The sequence below is a fragment of the Anser brachyrhynchus genome (genome assembly GCF_964034855.1).
Source record: "Anser brachyrhynchus genome assembly, chromosome: 5".
Taxonomy (NCBI): domain Eukaryota; kingdom Metazoa; phylum Chordata; class Aves; order Anseriformes; family Anatidae; genus Anser; species Anser brachyrhynchus.
This window is the reverse complement of record NC_137699.1, coordinates 50,102,901-50,120,900: the sequence shown is the minus strand read 5'-3', so window position 1 is coordinate 50,120,900 and position 18,000 is coordinate 50,102,901. Positions and strand designations below refer to the sequence as shown.

Here is an 18,000-nt window from a genome sequence, read left to right as displayed (position 1 = left end):
ACTGAATTGGGGGCAGTTAGTGTTTTCAGCCTTACAGGGTTTCACTTCTGTCCATTGTTCTCGAAGGTCACGCAACTCTGGATAGCTTTCTTTCCTGCACATGGGGGCTGGCCAGGGTTGTTGTAGGATGAGATTGCAGAGCATGGTTGGTGAACTGATACCTCCTGTGGTGGCCTGAGCATTGCTTGCTCTTTTACCTGTCGGGATTCAAACTATTTCGTGGCTATGCCGTACGTAATGAGATATTGCAGTTGCTTCTCACCTTGATGGTGGGGTGTGATAATTTTACTTTTGAGGTGAGAAACTGAGAATGGAATTCCCTGAGATCAGTGACGTGATTTGCTTAAGCTAGTTTAATTTTAAGGAAATAACTTTCTACAGTAGATCTGTACATCTGTAACTTCTAGCTATCAAATTAAACTTGACAAGATTGATTTTTTTTTTTGTATTATAAACTATCAAACTAACCTCCTTAAAATTAGGAAGATTAAGGAGGGGATGGACAGATAACAGCAGCTATAAGCACTGTGTGAGGAGATCATACCCAGTTTCTTCAAACCATCAATAGGTTCTCCAGGGAGCTGCATCTAACTTTGATAGAAGATATGGGAAACTAATCAGTAACTATTGTATCTTCCCTAGAGGCTGGTGTTAGGAAACTAATTTTCAAATGATGCTGGAAGCTGGAATAATCCTGCTGAAATAAAACCGCCAGGAAACGGGAGAGTTCCTTTCTGAGATATCTCACAGAATGAGAATGAGGTATCCTTGGACTTGATTTTGTTGTTATTTCCCTCTAAGTACACCTAGAAACTTAACATTAAACAGAATGCAGGAGAGGCGTAGAGTTTTACTATAGTTGAAGCAGTGTTGGATTCATTCCTATACAATACATCCAAGTTTATACTACTTGAGAGCAGGATAATTCATAGATCAGCTGAAAGCAAGAAAGGAAAATGAGTTGAAATGAGGAAGGTGCTGCAAGTGTACAGTTTCTCAGTGTCTGATTATTTTGGTGCATGCGCTTATACAAGTGCTAAAAGGATTTAGTGTGCGCAGGGAATGCTAATGAGGGAATTAAACTGTGAATGAAACCCTCACTAAGACGCTGAATAATTATTCACTGTTTCATAAATGAACAGGGTGTAATTCTTTCCCTCAGATTGGAAATCCAAACTGGAACAACTGAGGAATTTGAAGGTGCTCTGAAGGAGCAGCATAACTTCACTCAAAACAGATCAGTGTGTCGTAAATCAGTGCTCCTCAGTAATGTGCTGTGGGTCAGTACTTGCCTTAAAATATGTTGTATGAGTTGGTGGGAAAAGATCTTAGATTTTCCTAACTGAAGGGTTTTTGCCCACCCTGAGGGAGGGCAAGGAGAGGCTCCCGCAGCTGCAGCAGCACCGCCCAGTGGTGGCTGGAACCGTGGGAGCGTGGTCCCTGCTGGGTGAGCCTGAGCTGTGAGCTTTTTGGGGATGGTGACTGACAGTAGGTGCAGGGATGCAGTGGCCATCAGGTCTCTTCTTTGTCTGGTAAATCTGTGCCTGACCACGAAAATGGTGAGCTGTGTAATGGTGAAGTAGAGCGTGGGGGTGGGAGGCTGTTATCCTTAGGGGAAAAATGCAGTAAAATCAGGGAAGGATTGAAATTTGCTATATTATGCAACAGTAGCAAACGAATTTGGATGTTCTCCCCCCCCCCCCCCCCCCCAGCTACCCCTTCAGACACTGAAATTCCAGTTGATAACTTAATTATGATTTTATGGATGGATGCTGTGCTACCTAGATGCAGGAGAAAGCGGTAAGCAGTTTGTAGAAAATCTGCACATGCCAGTGAAATCAGTATGCAGCAGTTTCATACTGAATTAGCATGCTGAGTTCATGCTTAGGTCAAACTGTACTGTGCTGGCACTAAAGAATTGCTATGGTTTAATCCTATAATCAAAATTAAAAGGAAGCTTATTAGATCAGGAAAAAAACAAATGCCTGCACTTGACTAGCAGATCGTTTAAAATATGTGCTTCAGCAGCGATCACACCTTATCTCAGTACATACCATAGTACCTTGTCCTCCCCTAGCAGGTGTAATACTTCACGTGAGGTAGATGAGTCTCCACATGAGTAGTGACCCTCCCGTTCCCTGATTCACAGCTCGCACGCTTCTGTGCTAGAAGCTGTCACTCAGACACCTGACTTGCAGGCGTTGTGCAGAGCGATGCTGGAAGAGACAGCACTGTGTGTAGTGGCTGGGGCCCGCTGGGCAGGCAATTCTCGTTAAGTCTCCCAGCTTGGTCCTCTGACAGTGCTCTTCTCCTCCGCTGGGCTGCAGGCGTCACTTTCACCCAGGTTCTGTGACCGATCTCATCGGTTGGCTTTTGCGGTAGCTAATGTCTTAAGTTTCTTCTCTAGGCTTCCACACACACCCCAGCTCAAGTTCTCGCTCATTCTGGCCAATTCCAAATATGCTAAAGCTTGTCTCCCTGGTTTCCTGCAAAATATTTTGGGTTCATTATATTCAGGTCTGGATACTCTTTCCAACTCATTTTGCTCACTTTACCCGATTTTGGCTGGATATTTGTAGCTGAGTGTCAAGTGGAATTGATGGATTTTAAAGCTTCTGATCATTTTTTTTTAATTTATTTCCAGCTGATTTTAGCTTGATTTGTCTTCGGGGTCCCTTCTGAGTATCCAGATGTCGTTCTTCATCAGTTTCAGCAATGATTCAGCTTTGACTCTTTCTATGGAAATCATCCTGTTCCTAACGCAGCCATGCTCCCTTTTCTAACTGTATTTAATAGATTGCTTCCCTGTGATGAAGTCAGTGATGGTTTGGGTACGTGCTAAGAATAGAATCTTTACTGTCCAAGTAAAGCAGGCCCATTTAGAATTTACTTGGCTTCAGCTTGACTTAATGATCACTGTAAATCATTTATATTCCTAAAGAAGTTGGATTGGGTCTTTCAGTGAAGTAATATGAATAAATGAACTAATCAGCAATCATTTCATCTGTAGGTCTCGTCATACCAAAACCCATTTGTACCTAATAACCCAGAAACCGTTATTAGGCATGCTGCACTATTTGCTAACTATGAGGAAGTGAAGCTCTTAACTGCTTTTGCAGAGGCTGTGTGGATTAGAGCCTTCTCCACGATGCTCGAGCACAGCCCTCAGGGGAATGTTGCTGTGTTCTGCCTGTTGTACTCCTGTTCCTGCTTTTGTCGTCTTGCTGCTCTCACAACTCCACTGGTGATTGTTTTAACACACTGGCTCACAAAAGTGGGTGTAAAATCACTTAGCCCGTCCTCCTCGATAGCACCATTATTAAAACCAGATCACTTCCCTAATCCTATTCCCTGTGCATGGTTAAAACAATCCCCCTTCCAGCTTTACCGCACTGCCACATGTACTGCTGTTTCAGAGAACTTTGACTCCAGTATCGTAATTGTTGGTCATCTACGTTGAATGCGTGCACCTCGGCCCTAGTGCTGACTACCACAAGTAGTCCCGTTGAGGTGGCGGCACAATACATCTTTTCTGTTGCAGGTTCTTGGGTGCTGGGACCCTATGTAGTGGTCTTGCCTGGGAATCAAGAGGTAGAAGAAAGACTGCAAAAAGTTTTCTAAATTAAAGAAAATAATTTCAGACTTTTAGCTATGCATTTCTTTCCTTTTATTTTTAGGTGTTTACTTTACCCTTGACAAGAATAAAAAGAAACTTTATTTTAATAGTCATATTCAGGAGCACAGCCTTTGATCTGGAGGCAGATATCATCTGACATCAAAAGTACCCTTGATCTCAGCAGTACTGAAGTCGTGAAGCACCAGGAAGCCCACAGTAGCTGTATTAAATACACACAAATGTATTGTGGGAAGATTAGAGCAAGTATGTTAGTTATATTAGTGCAGTGTAAGTGCTCAAAGGAACTAGTCTGGGACTTATAACTATAAAATAAATGGAATATGAAGAAGTAAATATTACCATAAATCTGACCTTTTATCTCCTTACCATGACTCACTTGTACTCAAGCCTGAAATTATTACTAAGGTTTTACATTAAGGAGATGAAAATGGGAAAGTTCAGAAAGCAGAAAATCTTTCGTACAGTATCATTAGTCAGGATTATATGTAAGGATAAAGAATTTTGCAGAGTTGGCCAATTACATGCCCAATTAAACACGCAATTGTGATGTTGCAAACAAATTTTTGCAGAGAAACAGATTTGGACACTGCTTTCAGGGTTTGTCACCTATTTTCTAGGAAGTATATGGCTAGTAATGCTACTAGGCATCACTGGTCAGTAGTCCCTGGGAACATCAGCTCAGCCTCCCTCAGCCCTTCATTGTTCCCATGTTAAGTTCTTCCCTCTGTTTCGTTATGGTTGAGTTGACAGCCTTTTGTTTCTGACACACGATTGTTTTCTGTTTAAGCTGAATCAGCTAAGCTGCCTGCTGCTGAATATGCTTTTTTAAGGAATGCTGCAGCCCAGTCAAGGGCTGTTACCAACTGGTGACTGCAAGAAGCCAAGGATGTAAAAGCAGATTTCAGGCTTCCTAAATTCATGCCCTGTGCTTAGGGTAGGAGCAGGAGAGTGAGTGTTCTCTTTGTTTGGCAGAGGAAATGTTAAAAAGTGTTTTGCCACAAATGCGAATACCTTTAAACGTAACAATTTTTAAATTTCTGGCTAAACTTATAACTTCAATAAACTTATAACTTCAAAAAAATCTTAGAAGGCTTAACAGCCTTAATTTGACAGCAATATCCAAGTATTTTTAAATTACACAAGTTGCATCGTTTTCATCTGCTCCCTAATTTAGTATTTCAAATGGCTGCATGATATGCTGTGTTGGAGTTGACGTAATTTATTGAGTTTTCACAGTGGAAAGTTAGTTAGCATAACACAAAATGCTGCCTGTCCTAACCTTCAGTTCATGTTTTGTATTTGTTTTAACCATCTGAAGTGCTATAAAGTCAAGCCAGCTCAGTATTTGAATTAGGAAATACTACCATATGCATTACCAGGTCTATAGCAGGTGTTGCTTTGAATTCAGCTTTTCAAGGATGGGAGTACACAAACGTTTTTTATTCTTTTGTGTTGAGACAAATCAATGGAGGGATTAAAAGTACCTCAAAAGAGGTACTGAACTTCACAATAGACTTCAGAAGTGTTTGACTGTTAAGGTCTGTAGACTCCTTAATCTCCAGCACTGCTTAGGTCTTGTTTTCTCTTCTGCACAACACTCGTGTCATTTTTTACCTCTAAGTAACTAAAACTTGTTTGCCTCAGAGTCCTACAGTATGTGTGTGGGGAAATGCACCTGCAAGTTGTTGCCTTGGCATCAGGTTACATTTCTTCCCTGTAGTGCCGTATTCTCTGTCTTAAAGGAATGCTAGAGGTTTCTAGCTGCCTTAAGTTTTAGCAGTTTTCTATCTTTTTCAAATGGTTTAAAAAATCTTTAAAATGAGTTGAAGCTAAGAGTTAATCAACTGGCAAAGTCAAGCCACTGAAATTACCTTGTTTTGTAACTGTTGGGCTAGCCAAAATGTGACAGAAATGGATGCTGAAGAGAAGATGCCCTTTGCCCAATACAGTTATGGGAAAGTACAGGTTGTTGTATTGCTGCTTATGAGATAATAGTACAGACAGAAAACTAATAGCCCATCTAACTCTTCTGACTTGCTCTTACTGTTTTCATAGGTGATGTTTTGCCTACTGCTGTGGACAACCTAAATTCATATTGCTGTGAATTGTCTTGAGTTATGTGAGGTCGCTTGAATCTGACACAGATTGGTTTGTCTGCCAGAAGTGGTACTGCTGCCCTGCCTCCCACATGGTTTGTGCAGCCAGGGATCTGATGTGGATGCATACCTGACAGAAATGAGTTGACTGGTACACTGCATGGCCACCCAAGTGCCACTGAAACGCAAGAACAGGAGGTGTGGAGTGTAAGAGGAGGGTAGTCTGGTTTAATTCCAGTGTGCAACGAGGTTAGCTTTTGTGACTAGTTGACCAGCCTGTGAGTATGGGCAGCCTTCTTGTTAAACGTTCTTTAGTACAGGATACATTTGCATCCTTGGGTCTGTAAGACATGGGAAGGAGGCTGAGCAAATGTCTTTTTTCTTCCAATCAGGAATTTGGTTAGAACAGCAAGGATGCTCATGGATGACACAGATCATCTAGGTTGGAAGAGACCTCTAAGATCACCTAGTCCAGCCCCTGACCTAATACTAACAAGTCCTTCACTAAACCGTATCACTAAGCTCAACATCTAAACGTCTTTTAAAGACCTCCAGGGATGGCGACTCAACCACCTCCCTGGGCAGCCCATTCCAATGCCTAACAACCCTTTCCATAAAGAAGTTCTTCCTAACATCCAACCTAAACCTCCCCTGGCGCAGCTTTAGCCCATTCCCCCTCGTCCTGTCACCAGGCACGTGGGAGAACAGACCAACCCCCACCTCTCTACAGCCTCCTTTAAGGTAACTGTAGAGAGCGATAAGGTCGCCCCTGAGCCTCCTCTTCTCCAGGCTGAACAAGCCCAGCTCCCTCAGTCGCTCCTCGTAAGACTTGTTCTCCAGACCCCTCACCAGCTTCGTTGCCCTTCTCTGGACTCGCTCGAGCACCTCCATGTCCTTCTTGTAGCGAGGGGCCCAAAACTGAACACAGTGCTCGAGGTGCGGCCTCACCAGAGCCGAGTACAGGGGGACGTGTCTCTGGAGTTTCCAGATACGTTGGATACGTTGTAGTCCAGACTAGCTGTGACTCATGCCTTTGGGCTGTTTTCTGTGTGCCAGCAGATTCAAAAACATGGGTCCTGGTTGTCAGCATGGTCCCTTCTAAGGTGACAAACTTTAGAAACCATTTAATAGCCTCTAGATCCTGTTTTGTTGTCAAGATGAATTCTTTTTAATTTAGGTTTTCTTGGCTTAATTGGTATGCATAAGTTTAAGGGGAAAGGTCTCCACTACAAAATGAGTTAAATAAAGCTAACAACTCTGTAGGAAGATCTTGTCTTAATCCCACTTCTGCTAACTGTTGAGGGCATGTAATTTGTTTTTGGTAGGTCTGTCAACTGTCTTGATAAGATCCCAAGCTGCTAGTTAGTATGCTGAGCAGGGGCTCAAGCTGTTCCTGCTTGGAAGGGCTGTGGAATCGTGTTTGAGAGAGAACTGGGGAAGCAGAAAGGATTTGTCTGTAGGCAGGACCTATGGCTATTGGCATCCAGCAAAAAGAGGGCACGAAAGCCCCAGTTGTCCAGAATGGAGATAGTCATTCGTCTTGGAGTCTGAAGAAATGAAAGATCTTTGGAAGATGCTAATGGTCGCAGATTGGGGTAGAGCACTTAGGGACATTGCAAATAGATCTTGGAAAGGCTGTTGCTGCCTGAATATTATAAAACAGCACTCATAGGAAAAAAATGCTCTATTCCTCTGTGAAGAACAATATTGTGGCTATTAGATGATGGCTTTTTTTGCCAAGTGGCTGATTGTTAAAGCAAGAAAACCTTCTGCCAAGGAAAAGGATTGGATTCCTTCCATAGCTAGAATTGGGTTGCCCTAATTTATTTAGATGTTCAGAAAACACTTTAATTATTACCTCATGCTTGCTTCAGAAGAAGTACTTTTAACATGCCCACTGTTCTGACACGTTGATAAAAATACTTGGGAAAATGACTGTTTCATCATTTAGGCATCCTAAATGAGCTTTTCATCTCCTGTCATATTGCTGGTAGTTGTGCAAAAAGGCTTCCCAGAAATGAGGCTGAGCTGATGCTCTGCTTTTGTAAATCGGTAGTGCTCGGATCCTCAGAACTGCATTTCTTGTGGATGCATAGTCTTCCATCTTTGCAGGGACAGCATTCCTATTGTTTCAAAAATAAATGCTGGATGAGGAAATGCTATGAAAGGCATTCACTGTGGGTTAAGTCTCGTTGTGCTTACAGCTTGAGTTTTGTTGTGGCTGATTTCGGTGAATGGGCCCATGAACTGCCTTTGAAACGGAATGCTCCTTACGTGTACTCTTTAGACTTGAGGGGATGTAATCATCTGCTGAAATCAGCTTGCATGCAAACAGAATAATTAGAATGTGCAAAAAATTGTGATAGGATTTAGTAGGGTGAGACTTGGTGCAACACAACAGGTGGCCTTAAGGAACTGTTTCAAACTGTATGTTTCTTATTTAGGGAAGCTAACTCCTCTTTTAAGCATACTGTAACTGGTCATTCCAGTGATTGGTTAGCTTTTGTTGGCATTGTCAAGTCTGTTGCTAGCTTAAGGTTTTTTCTTCTTTTTTTTTTTTTTTGAGACCCAAAAGGGAAGATAAAATGGTTGGTTGGGGAGGGCAGGTTTGGGAGATAGAGACTATTCAATGCTAGGTCAGCCATTAACGACACAAGTGAAAATGTAAGTAGAATTGTAAGTAGAAACGGACTGTGAAGTGGAAAGCTTCCAGACTTCATTTACTCATACTTCTGACATATGCTGAAGTATTTTGAGCTTTTTTTTTTTTAAAGTAGCTTTTTCCTAAACACCAGTTTTTGGGTTCCTGAGTGGAATTTTTGAGGAATACAAAATGAGGTTTATCTGCTGGGCTTCTGGGGAATTCCCACATCTCAGGAGGGCAGTTTCTCTAACACTTACCAAAAGCCAAATAGAGTATTTCAGAGAGTGGTTCTGATCCTCTGCTGTCATTCGTGTAGATGCTTTGAGTTACTGTAAACAAACTGAGCTGCATGTTTACTGCTCACTTAGGCCGATCCTTGCTCTGCAGATTAGAGGTCCACATCTGTAGTAAGTCATCTGTCCTTATTTTTAGTAGTAATGATGTGTAACGTAATGGTCAGAGGTAGTTTGAGAAGTACTGTATTACTTCAGTAATGGTCGAGGATTAAACAGGTGCAGTGGAACATGACTCATACGTTTGCCTTTGACAAAAACAAATGGAGAGCCTAAAAATGGAGAGCCTAACATGGGATGAATAGCATAATGCGACCTTTAATATGTCTTCCAGAAGTGTATATGCATTTGTTAAACGTTTTGGCAGTGGCTGCATTGATATATGGTCTTTTCTGAAGCAAATCAGGTAGAAATGTAGAAATACAAATCATCCCAAGTGCTTGTTGAAGAAAGTTTATTTCAATTATAAGCTTGGCTAATTTATATTAATACTGGGGGATGCAGGCATTATTCTCCTAAATTACCTTGGAAAATAAATAAAAACTGCTTCCAAAACTACATATACATCCAGACATGTTCCTGGAATTTGCTGCAAATGTTCTCGCTGAGCACTGACTGTATATATCATTCACTGTATTCTTTTTTTGTACTTATAAGTTCAGAAAAAAATAAATGTTGGAATATTATATATATATCATATATCATAATTAACATGCTGTTTTTATACTATTAAGTAGAAATGCACATATGTGATAGGACAGACAAATTTGTGACCTCCTTTGTGTTTTGTTTAACCTGTTGCTTCCTAGTACTTTCTCTCCTCTACTGCTTAAGTTTCCCATTTCAGTGATTTTGCTTCTAAATAGTACTTTAGCAAATAGAGTTCTACTTGTTTGAAATAGCATATTTACTTGTTACTCCATAATGACTTCATTTCTGTTGCAATTAATAGTGTGAATGAGTCAGCGCTTACTATATGCTGGCCTATGTAGAAAAGTAAGATTTTCTTTTTGTTCTGTTACTTGCTGGTGTTTTGGGATCTTTTTGCATGTATGCAACCAGTTTGAAGTACGTAGCACCATGAGTCTTTCTGGTCTTTGTCTTGACAAATGTTAAGATTACCAAGCTAAACATTTTCTTCACCCAAGAGTTCAGTAACGAGATTCAGTTCTCTAAACAACAGTCAAAGATTTAATTCTTTCATGTTGCTGAAACAGAGGATAAATGATAATGTGTAAGAAGTAAAAGAACTGCACTGTAAGCGTGCTGCTCTCAGCCATCCAGGAACCTCTCACAGGCCTGAGTACAGCTATAATTTTGTGGCTGTAATGGATAGTGGATTGAGACTGGAATGTATAATTCTAGCACAGGATTTTTTTCTTCAAGTTGCTATCTTTGTAGTGCAAATAGAAATCATATTCTGTGAATATCTAAGCCAGATGTACAAGTGAAAGCAGCACAGTGCTGCTGGGCACTGAAGTTATTCGCATTGTGGTGCAGCCTGTCTTAGTGCAGTAATCCTGACTAACAGTGTTTTTCAGCCCTCCTGCAGTGCGTCTCCCCTGACTTCTTCCACATCTGCTCCATCTCCTTTCAGGATGGGAAGATATCCTGTCGTGTATTTGGAAGACACGTACTCTGTGAAGGAGTAACTCCTAATGCAGCAGTGGGTGCAGAGAAGGTGTAGCAGGCTCGACACACGTCTGAGCCCCTGCCTCTTGCATACTTCACTCTGTGGCTCCCTGTCTGAAGAGGTGCTCTCTGCCCTGGCACCCCTCTGTGCCGTGTTTGGTGTGGAGGCCAGGATGGTGGCCTAGAGCAACTGCTCACTGCTTTCTGCCTTTGCTGCTAGTCACAAAATTATGCTTTGCTGCCCTCATGCTGCGCTGAATAGCAGAGTATCAGCAACATGTCACAGCTCTTGTTTCTGATCTGCTGCATGGTCTGTCTCAGGAGAGTCCGTATGCAAAGTGATACTGGCAAAAATCTCACTGGTGTTACAGTTTATGTATGCCTCTGAATCTGCTGTAATGACTCAAATTCAGACTTGTGACTTTAAAGTGAGTTAAAAACACACAGGTAATGTGTGTTAATCAAAGGGCTTCCTAATATAGCTGAACTAGCTTTCTTCCAGTCATTCATCTTAGCGTACCAGCAGAAAGAGTTTCATGTGGCTTTAGAGGGTAAATGACTGTAGTTGGAATCCCTAAACCACAATTAAAAATACATTAGACTTTCAGTCAGAATTTAACCCCGTTTGCAAATCTTGGTCTGTATGGCACTTCTGGTTTTACTCTCACTGTAGCTCTGATGGGAATCGTATGATCCTTTATATTACGTATTTTTGACAATTGTATTATTTCTTCAGGATCAAAGTGTCTCTGTAACAACTTTATTGATTTTTTTTTTTGCTTTTGTTTCCTAGGCTGTGAAGATATTATTGCTGAGAGCATTTCACTAGACACCTTAATTGCCATTCTGAAGTGGAGTTCTCAGCCATACGGTTCCAAGTGGGTGCATCGTCAGGCGCTGCATTTCCTCTGTGAGGAGTTTACCCAGGTCATGACTTCAGATGTCTTCTATGAACTAAGCAAGGACCACCTGCTTACAGCGATTCAGTCTGACTATTTACAGGTAATCTGCAGCTCAGAATACAGCTAGTCCTGCTTGGAGCAGGATATGTGATACCATTACTAGAAGCATTTGTGAGTAGCCCATCTTAAATTGTAGTCAGGAGCTGGCTTTGTATGCATGCTAAGCACTTCTTTTTAACGTGTAAAAAATGAAATTGAAGTAGTTATTAAGAAAACTGTTTTGTTCTTGGCTTATAACACAACACAAGCTGGTGGTATATGCTGTTACTTAGAAGCCTAATAATAGCTTAGAAACAGCTGCAAATTATTTTAAATGGAGCATTTCTGAACTTAACATTTGCTTTGCATGTTAAAGCATTTTGTAAAAAATGATGTGGTGGTAATACTTAACGCTGTAACAATGTAGATCTTGGTTGGGGGCAGTGAGAGCTAATAAATTAATCGCTCAGAAGGCTTAATTTATTTTATTCCGGGAAGACACAAAAATAACTTTTCTGACAAGTACTGCAGATTTTTTTTTGTTGACTTCAGTGGTTTTAGGGAGAGGACACCATACTGAATAATAGAAAACTTGTGCTTTTGATTTTTTTTTTTTTGCTGCTGTATCTGTTCAAGAAAGATATCTTTAATGATGACCAGCCATATAGTGTAAAGATAGGATTTTTAAAATTATATGTGTCCCGGTATTGCTTTTTAAACTACAGAGTGTTAGAGATTATTTAAACCTAGTTGTTACAAAAGTAAAAACTTACTTTTCAGTCTGATTTTTTCCTCTAAAAATGTTTGGTTAGTGTATATGTAGGTATAAACTAAACAAATGTGCTTTGTTCATAGTATAATTAAATATGTCTCTTCACTGAGATTATCATGTATCACATTTGGTTGTTACTATAACTTATGAGTCTGTGCAAATAATGTATTGTTAAATGTACAAAAGATTCAAACAACAGTCAGTGCTGGAACTGCCCTTTCAATTAACTCTAATAATTCAGATTTAAGTCATGTAAGTTTTCATACTGGCCTCAAGTTTTCTTTCTGTGGAAATAATTTTTGTTTTAATTCCTGGGGATTTAATAAGGGACAAATCTAGGAATCATGGTGGCAATACACCAGTAGTACTACTGTAAAATATTTTGAGCAAGTGTTATAGCAGATCATAAAGTAAAAATACTTATTTTGGTACAGTTGTTGTTTCTTCTTATCTGTGAAAGAGGCGTCTGTGATTTAAACTAATCATATACAAATTGTTGACTTTCTCTTTCTACCAGGCAAGTGAACAAGATATTCTTAAATATCTAATTAAATGGGGTGAACACCAGTTAATGAAGAGAATAGCAGACCGAGGTGAGGATCCTTTTAACCACATACTACCAAATCAAATAAAGCAAAATGTATGGAAGTCCCTTTCTTGTTGGTAATCTGTAATTTAAGAAAACTTAATCTACTCTGTCTTGTGTGGTCAAAACTAAGCAGAAGCACTAGAATGTTTTGAAGAGGAAAAAGCAGAAATACTTTTTCTCCAGAAAAAATGAAAACAATAATTCTGAGGGAGCTGGGATTGTTTAGCGTTGAGGAGGAAATGCTTAGGGGGGATTTTAGCAATGTCTATAAATACCTAATGGCAGCAAGTAAAGAAAACATAACCACATTCTTCTCTTGGCACCCAGTGACAGGATGAGAGGCAATGAGGCATTAATTGAAATGCAATTTAAATATAATAACACTTTTTTTTACTGTGAGAATGGTTAGACAATGTAACAGGCTGCCCAGGGAAGTTATCAGGTCACCGTCCATGGAGATGGTCAAAACCTGACTGGATGTGGTTAGGGGCAACCTGCTGTACCCTGCTTGGGGAGCTGTGAGGAGCAGGATGGCTGTGGCTTGCCATGTTTTTGAAATCCATTGTTATTGCTTGTGATATAACTGTTTTTCATGGATACGTTGGATGAGATAAAACAAAAACGCAGTTAAAAGATGGATTTTTTAGTGATCTGAATAAATACTAGCTTTCTGTCCTTAGAACTAGATTTCACGTTTGATTTTAGCATGTTGGAACATAACGGAGCTGGTTAAACTGTCACAGATCTGGACTGGTAGAGAAAGCTGCTTGTTTGGAGTAATTGCACAGCTTTGTGATCAGTAGTGTTCGTTAAGTAAATAGCTCATTCTGTTTCCTGGGATCGTTGGATAATGTGGTGTACAAAAGCAGAAATAAGAGCTATGCCAAGTTCTTTCAAACTGGGACCAAATTTACTCCAGTAATTTTGTCTTAATGTAAGATGCTTCCTCACTGACACTCCTGTTTTGCAATCTGAATGCATGGTGGCATCAGTCAAATACTGGAAAACGTTGAAAAATGGTAATATGCTCTGTCCAGAACTTGAGCAGCCTGTCATGAATGGAGGATGATTGACAGGTGTCCTTAAGGAGTGAAGTTAGTCACGTTCAGGTTGGGCACAATACTTAAAATACAGGTGAAGGTAGTTACCTGTGAGAGAGAGAATGACCTTGGAGTGTCATATGGTGTCACCTTGTGGTCTTCAGGTATGTACCCACTGCTGGCATAAATAGTGTGTGAAAGTGAAAGCAATTTGTTTGTGATACAGCTGTTACTAGGGTGGTTTACCCTGTGAGGCTAGAATAACTTGCCCCAGTGGTCTATTCAGGCCTTAATTTGTAGAAAATAAGTTTCTGAAAACTGCTGTAGAAGAAAAGAGGAGCTGCAAGAGGGAGTCACCGGGGGAACGGCCAGCAGCTAGGCACAAATGTTTTCATCAAGTAACTCTACCTGAGTTTTATGGTCATTTAACCCAGACACTACTTTAGTGCTTTCTTCCTGTCTTAAGCTTTGAAAGTGACAGCTGTACAAATCACCCATGCTCATAGAAATGGAATCTGACTCCACTGATGTTTCATATCAGATTTTAGAGCATACACTGGTTTTGTGGAACAATGCTGATAAGAGCCGTCGAGTTTCAGTTAGACTCTTCTTTCCTCTTTTGTAATTTCCTGTAAGCCATGTAGCTTCTGCTTTCTTATTTAAACTTTGGTGTAAAATTACTATTTCTTGTTGTTCTTTCCCACAGAGCCTAACTTACTGAGTGGTACTGCTCACAGTGTAAACAAGAGAGGTGTAAAGAGAAGAGATCTTGACATTGAGGAGCTGAGAGAGATCCTGTCTCCGCTTTTACCTTTTGTCCGCATTGAGCACATCTTACCCATGAGTAGTGAAGTACTGAGTGATGCAGTAAGTCAGTTGTCTCATACAAGTACTCTCTGGGTTCTTTGCATTTCAGATTCTACACGTGTTTAGGTTGTGTGACTTTCTGTGGGTTTTTTGAGGAGGAGGGATGAGGGGGGTGTTGTTTTTTAAGGATTACCTCCTAAAATGTTATCACTGAAAGTGAGATATATATAAATTTCAGGTTAAAGTTTTTTGAACTTTAAATCTATCAGGAAACTTACAAAACAAACAAACAAAAAAAACAACAATGGTGTACAGATTCAGTGTATGAAGTGCATTTCTTGCAAGTTTTTCCCCATACACTTTTTATTTAGTAAAACGTGAAACTTTTTCTTCATTCTTAAAGATGAAGAGAGGCCTGATTAGTACTCCTCCTTCAGACATGCTACCAACGTCAGAAGGTGGAAAGTCAAATGCCTGGCTGCGACAAAAAAATGCTGGGATATATGTGCGGCCAAGACTGTTCTCACCATATGTGGAGGAGGCTAAGGTAATAATAATTAATAGTATCTGGCTGTTGTTAAACTGGTGTCATCAGGGGGTTCTGTAAACAGGGAAAAATGTCGGTATGTTTTGTCTCTCTTTGCATGTACTGGCCTAAAATACTAACATTTTCAATTTAACAAGACTTAAAGTTTGATCATCAGGCTCAAGTCTCTAGAACTGGTCAGAAAAATTTCAACAAAATTTTTTTTTGTCGAAATTGAAATGTTTGCGAGACAGATCTTGATGAAATTCCACCGGAAACAAAGCAGCGTTCTGAGGGAAACCTCCCTGGTTTCCAGCCAGTTTGCCGGCCCAGCTCCTCGGCAGCCCACCTGGCAGGCGGATGGCAAGGTGAGAGCCTGAGAGTCCCAGTCTGCAGCTAGTCAGCAACCTCGGTGCCAGGTCTTTCAGGCTCCCCAGCTCCCTCTAGAGCTGGGTGGAGAATTTCTGTTCCACTGGGCAGAGGACTTTGATATTTCGCTTTTTTTATTTGAATTAGAGCAGAAGCAAAATTCTTTCGATCCTATGCAAAGTGGAATAAATATTCGGTGTCCAACTTGACTGAAGTTCCTCATGTCCCATTCACACAGTAGTTTTCTTATTAAATATCTTGTATGAGGACTGTAAAATGGAAGGCCACTTAGCATCTCTTATGATGGTGACGTTTGGTGACAGGGCTCTTGTGCAGGACAGAAACGTGCCATATTGTATTTGACAGAACGGGACCCTTATAAATGGTTAGCCATTGTCACCCCCCAAGGCAGCTCTGACTTACGTCAGGAGCTTGAGTCCCAGCAGTGCAGGTGATGGCAGGACAGGAAGATTAGGTGGAGCTCTGTGCATCCACACCACCTGCAAACACTGAACACTGCTGTCTTGAAGTCAGAGCTTTTGGCTTCTGCTTAAGGAAGAAAACGCTTTCTAAGTGTGAGTTGTTGTTGACATAACTCATTGAGGGGAGGGGAGAAAGAATGCTATTTTTCGCTTTGGGCACAGATAAGAGTGCCAGGTGGCACTGAAGCAGCAAAGGAAGACTAGCCAGATAAAAATGTATCTTTGTACCTTGGGTTATTAAAACTAACAATGTGTTAAAGAACATGTAATAAAAACACTGACTCTTAGTTTTCAGGTATACAGTATGGGAATGCTTTAGCATCTTAAAAATAAGTGCATTCTATACTTTTTTTTTACCTCAGGAATCTTACTTGTTTTATTTTGCTGTTAATTTATTTAAAAAAAAAAAGCATCATTAGCTATTTTACCTTAGAGGAATGATCCTTGTTTTCTGTCTGGTGACTGTACTCCTATTCAGTTTCATTACAGGAAAATGCAAAAATTGCACATAAGTGACTTGTGAGTTATTACCGTCTGTTAGCCTCTCATTATTTGGGGGGGAAAAAAAAAAAGCTAAATGAGAACCTTAACCAAAAGCGTGCATAGCGCAGATCTTTCTATTAAGACATCTGAGGGAAGCACACTTCATTTTGAAGGCAGTGTCTTCTACTCACTGTCACAGAATTGACAAGTATAGGTAATAATCCTCTGAGGGAGAGTCCAGAGGGTCTTGTCTTGAGAAGGATACTTCCAGCCTGACAGGTACAAAACATACAAAGCAGTCTTCCCAACCTTTATTCCCCTGACTGCTGTTAGCCAACTCTAGTGGTGACTGGAAAATGGAATAGAAAATGCTGTGGAAAAGCCAAATACAGTGTGGGACCCAGTTTAGACCATTGTTAGGCTTGTGGCCTTGGGGCTGTGTTTGCGGCAGCTCCTGGTGGGTATGAGTGCGCAGTGCCTTCATGAGGGCTCCAATGGCTGTCGTTGCAGTCGGTCCTGGACGAAATGATGGTGGAACAAACCGATCTCGTTCGCTTGCGGATGGTCCGAATGTCCAACGTGCCAGACACCCTCTACATGGTAAACAACGCGGTGCCGCAGTGCTGTCATATGATCACCCACCAGCAAGTTACTGCTAACCAGTCCAGTCCTCCTTCAGTCATAGCCAACGAAATCCCAGGTGAGGCTGCTGGGTCACTTGTAATGCTGCTTGCTCTCAAGGGAGTGAGTGGCTGGGGGCTCTGGGGCGGGGGAGTGGATGTGAATAACTGAATATTATGATCAGTCTCCTCAGAGAGGGATGCTTCATAGATTGTGCTTCTTTGTACCGTGCAGTAGTTCTTTTTGATTTGGTCTACTCTGAAGAGATTAATTATATACGGATGGCATGATAAATAGGTAAAAAGTAAGCTAGTGGAAGGGCTTTTACTTTAACCTGCTTTGACTGAGTGATTTGGAAAGCCTAGGCATCCATTTTTAGATCAGAGCATCACATCTAAGTAGATGTGGATCAGTTTAGGAGTTTGTAGAAAAGCAGAGAAGATGACATGCCATCAGAAGAATGGTCTGCTTCTTCCCCCTGCCATGCACTTCCCCACTGCAGTTCATAAGCTCTTTGTATATCTGTGGTGTCTCCCTGCAGTCAGCTATGTGGAAGGAAGTAGATAAACTATTCTTACAGTTGGCTAGAGCCAGGACAAAATAGGAGGCTTAAATTGCAGCAAGAGTATTTAAGTTGAAGTATTAGGAAGCTGTTTGGTTAAGCACTGCAGTAAGTTTCTAGAAAGATTCCTGGAATGGTTTTGTTCTACTTGATTGGTTTTCGTGATTGAGGAGGAGACTCGATAAAGCCTTAAGGAAATGTCTAAAGACTTCCATACCTTGATTTAAAAACAACAACAACAATGAAGTATTTGTTCAGGGACCTGTTACTGTGGCCTCTCAGCCGTGAATTAAATTATTCGGATGGTTTTCCCCCTCTACAGAAAAGCATAAACATACTAAACACTCACCACCAATTGAATCTGAAGTATTTCATTGTTACATGTGACTTTGATAACATTTTACTAGATCTTAGTTTCTGGAGAAGCTGATAAAGGAAACAGGTTCTCAGAGGTCTGATATTTTGCAAAAGTTCTCATAGTCAGGAAAAAAATCTCTCTGGGGGCA

At 40.8% G+C, this 18,000-nt stretch overlaps 1 protein-coding gene across 4 annotated transcripts in view; it reads left to right on the top strand.

The window, feature by feature from the left end:
* The window catches only part of BTBD7 (BTB domain containing 7), a 57,142-nt gene that overhangs the window by 28,332 nt on the left and 10,810 nt on the right, over positions 1-18,000 (top strand). For 3 of the 4 annotated variants that reach the window (XM_080594229.1, XM_080594230.1, XM_080594232.1), the window contains exons 4-9: positions 11,096-11,304; positions 12,533-12,608; positions 14,351-14,511; positions 14,855-14,998; positions 15,232-15,345; positions 16,822-17,011. In XM_080594229.1, coding sequence (XP_080450355.1) covers positions 11,096-11,304; positions 12,533-12,608; positions 14,351-14,511; positions 14,855-14,998; positions 15,232-15,345; positions 16,822-17,011 — 894 coding nt within the window. The remainder of the gene's footprint in view (positions 1-11,095; positions 11,305-12,532; positions 12,609-14,350; positions 14,512-14,854; positions 14,999-15,231; positions 15,346-16,821; positions 17,012-18,000) is intronic. The other variant, XM_080594231.1, reaches the window with a different exon arrangement.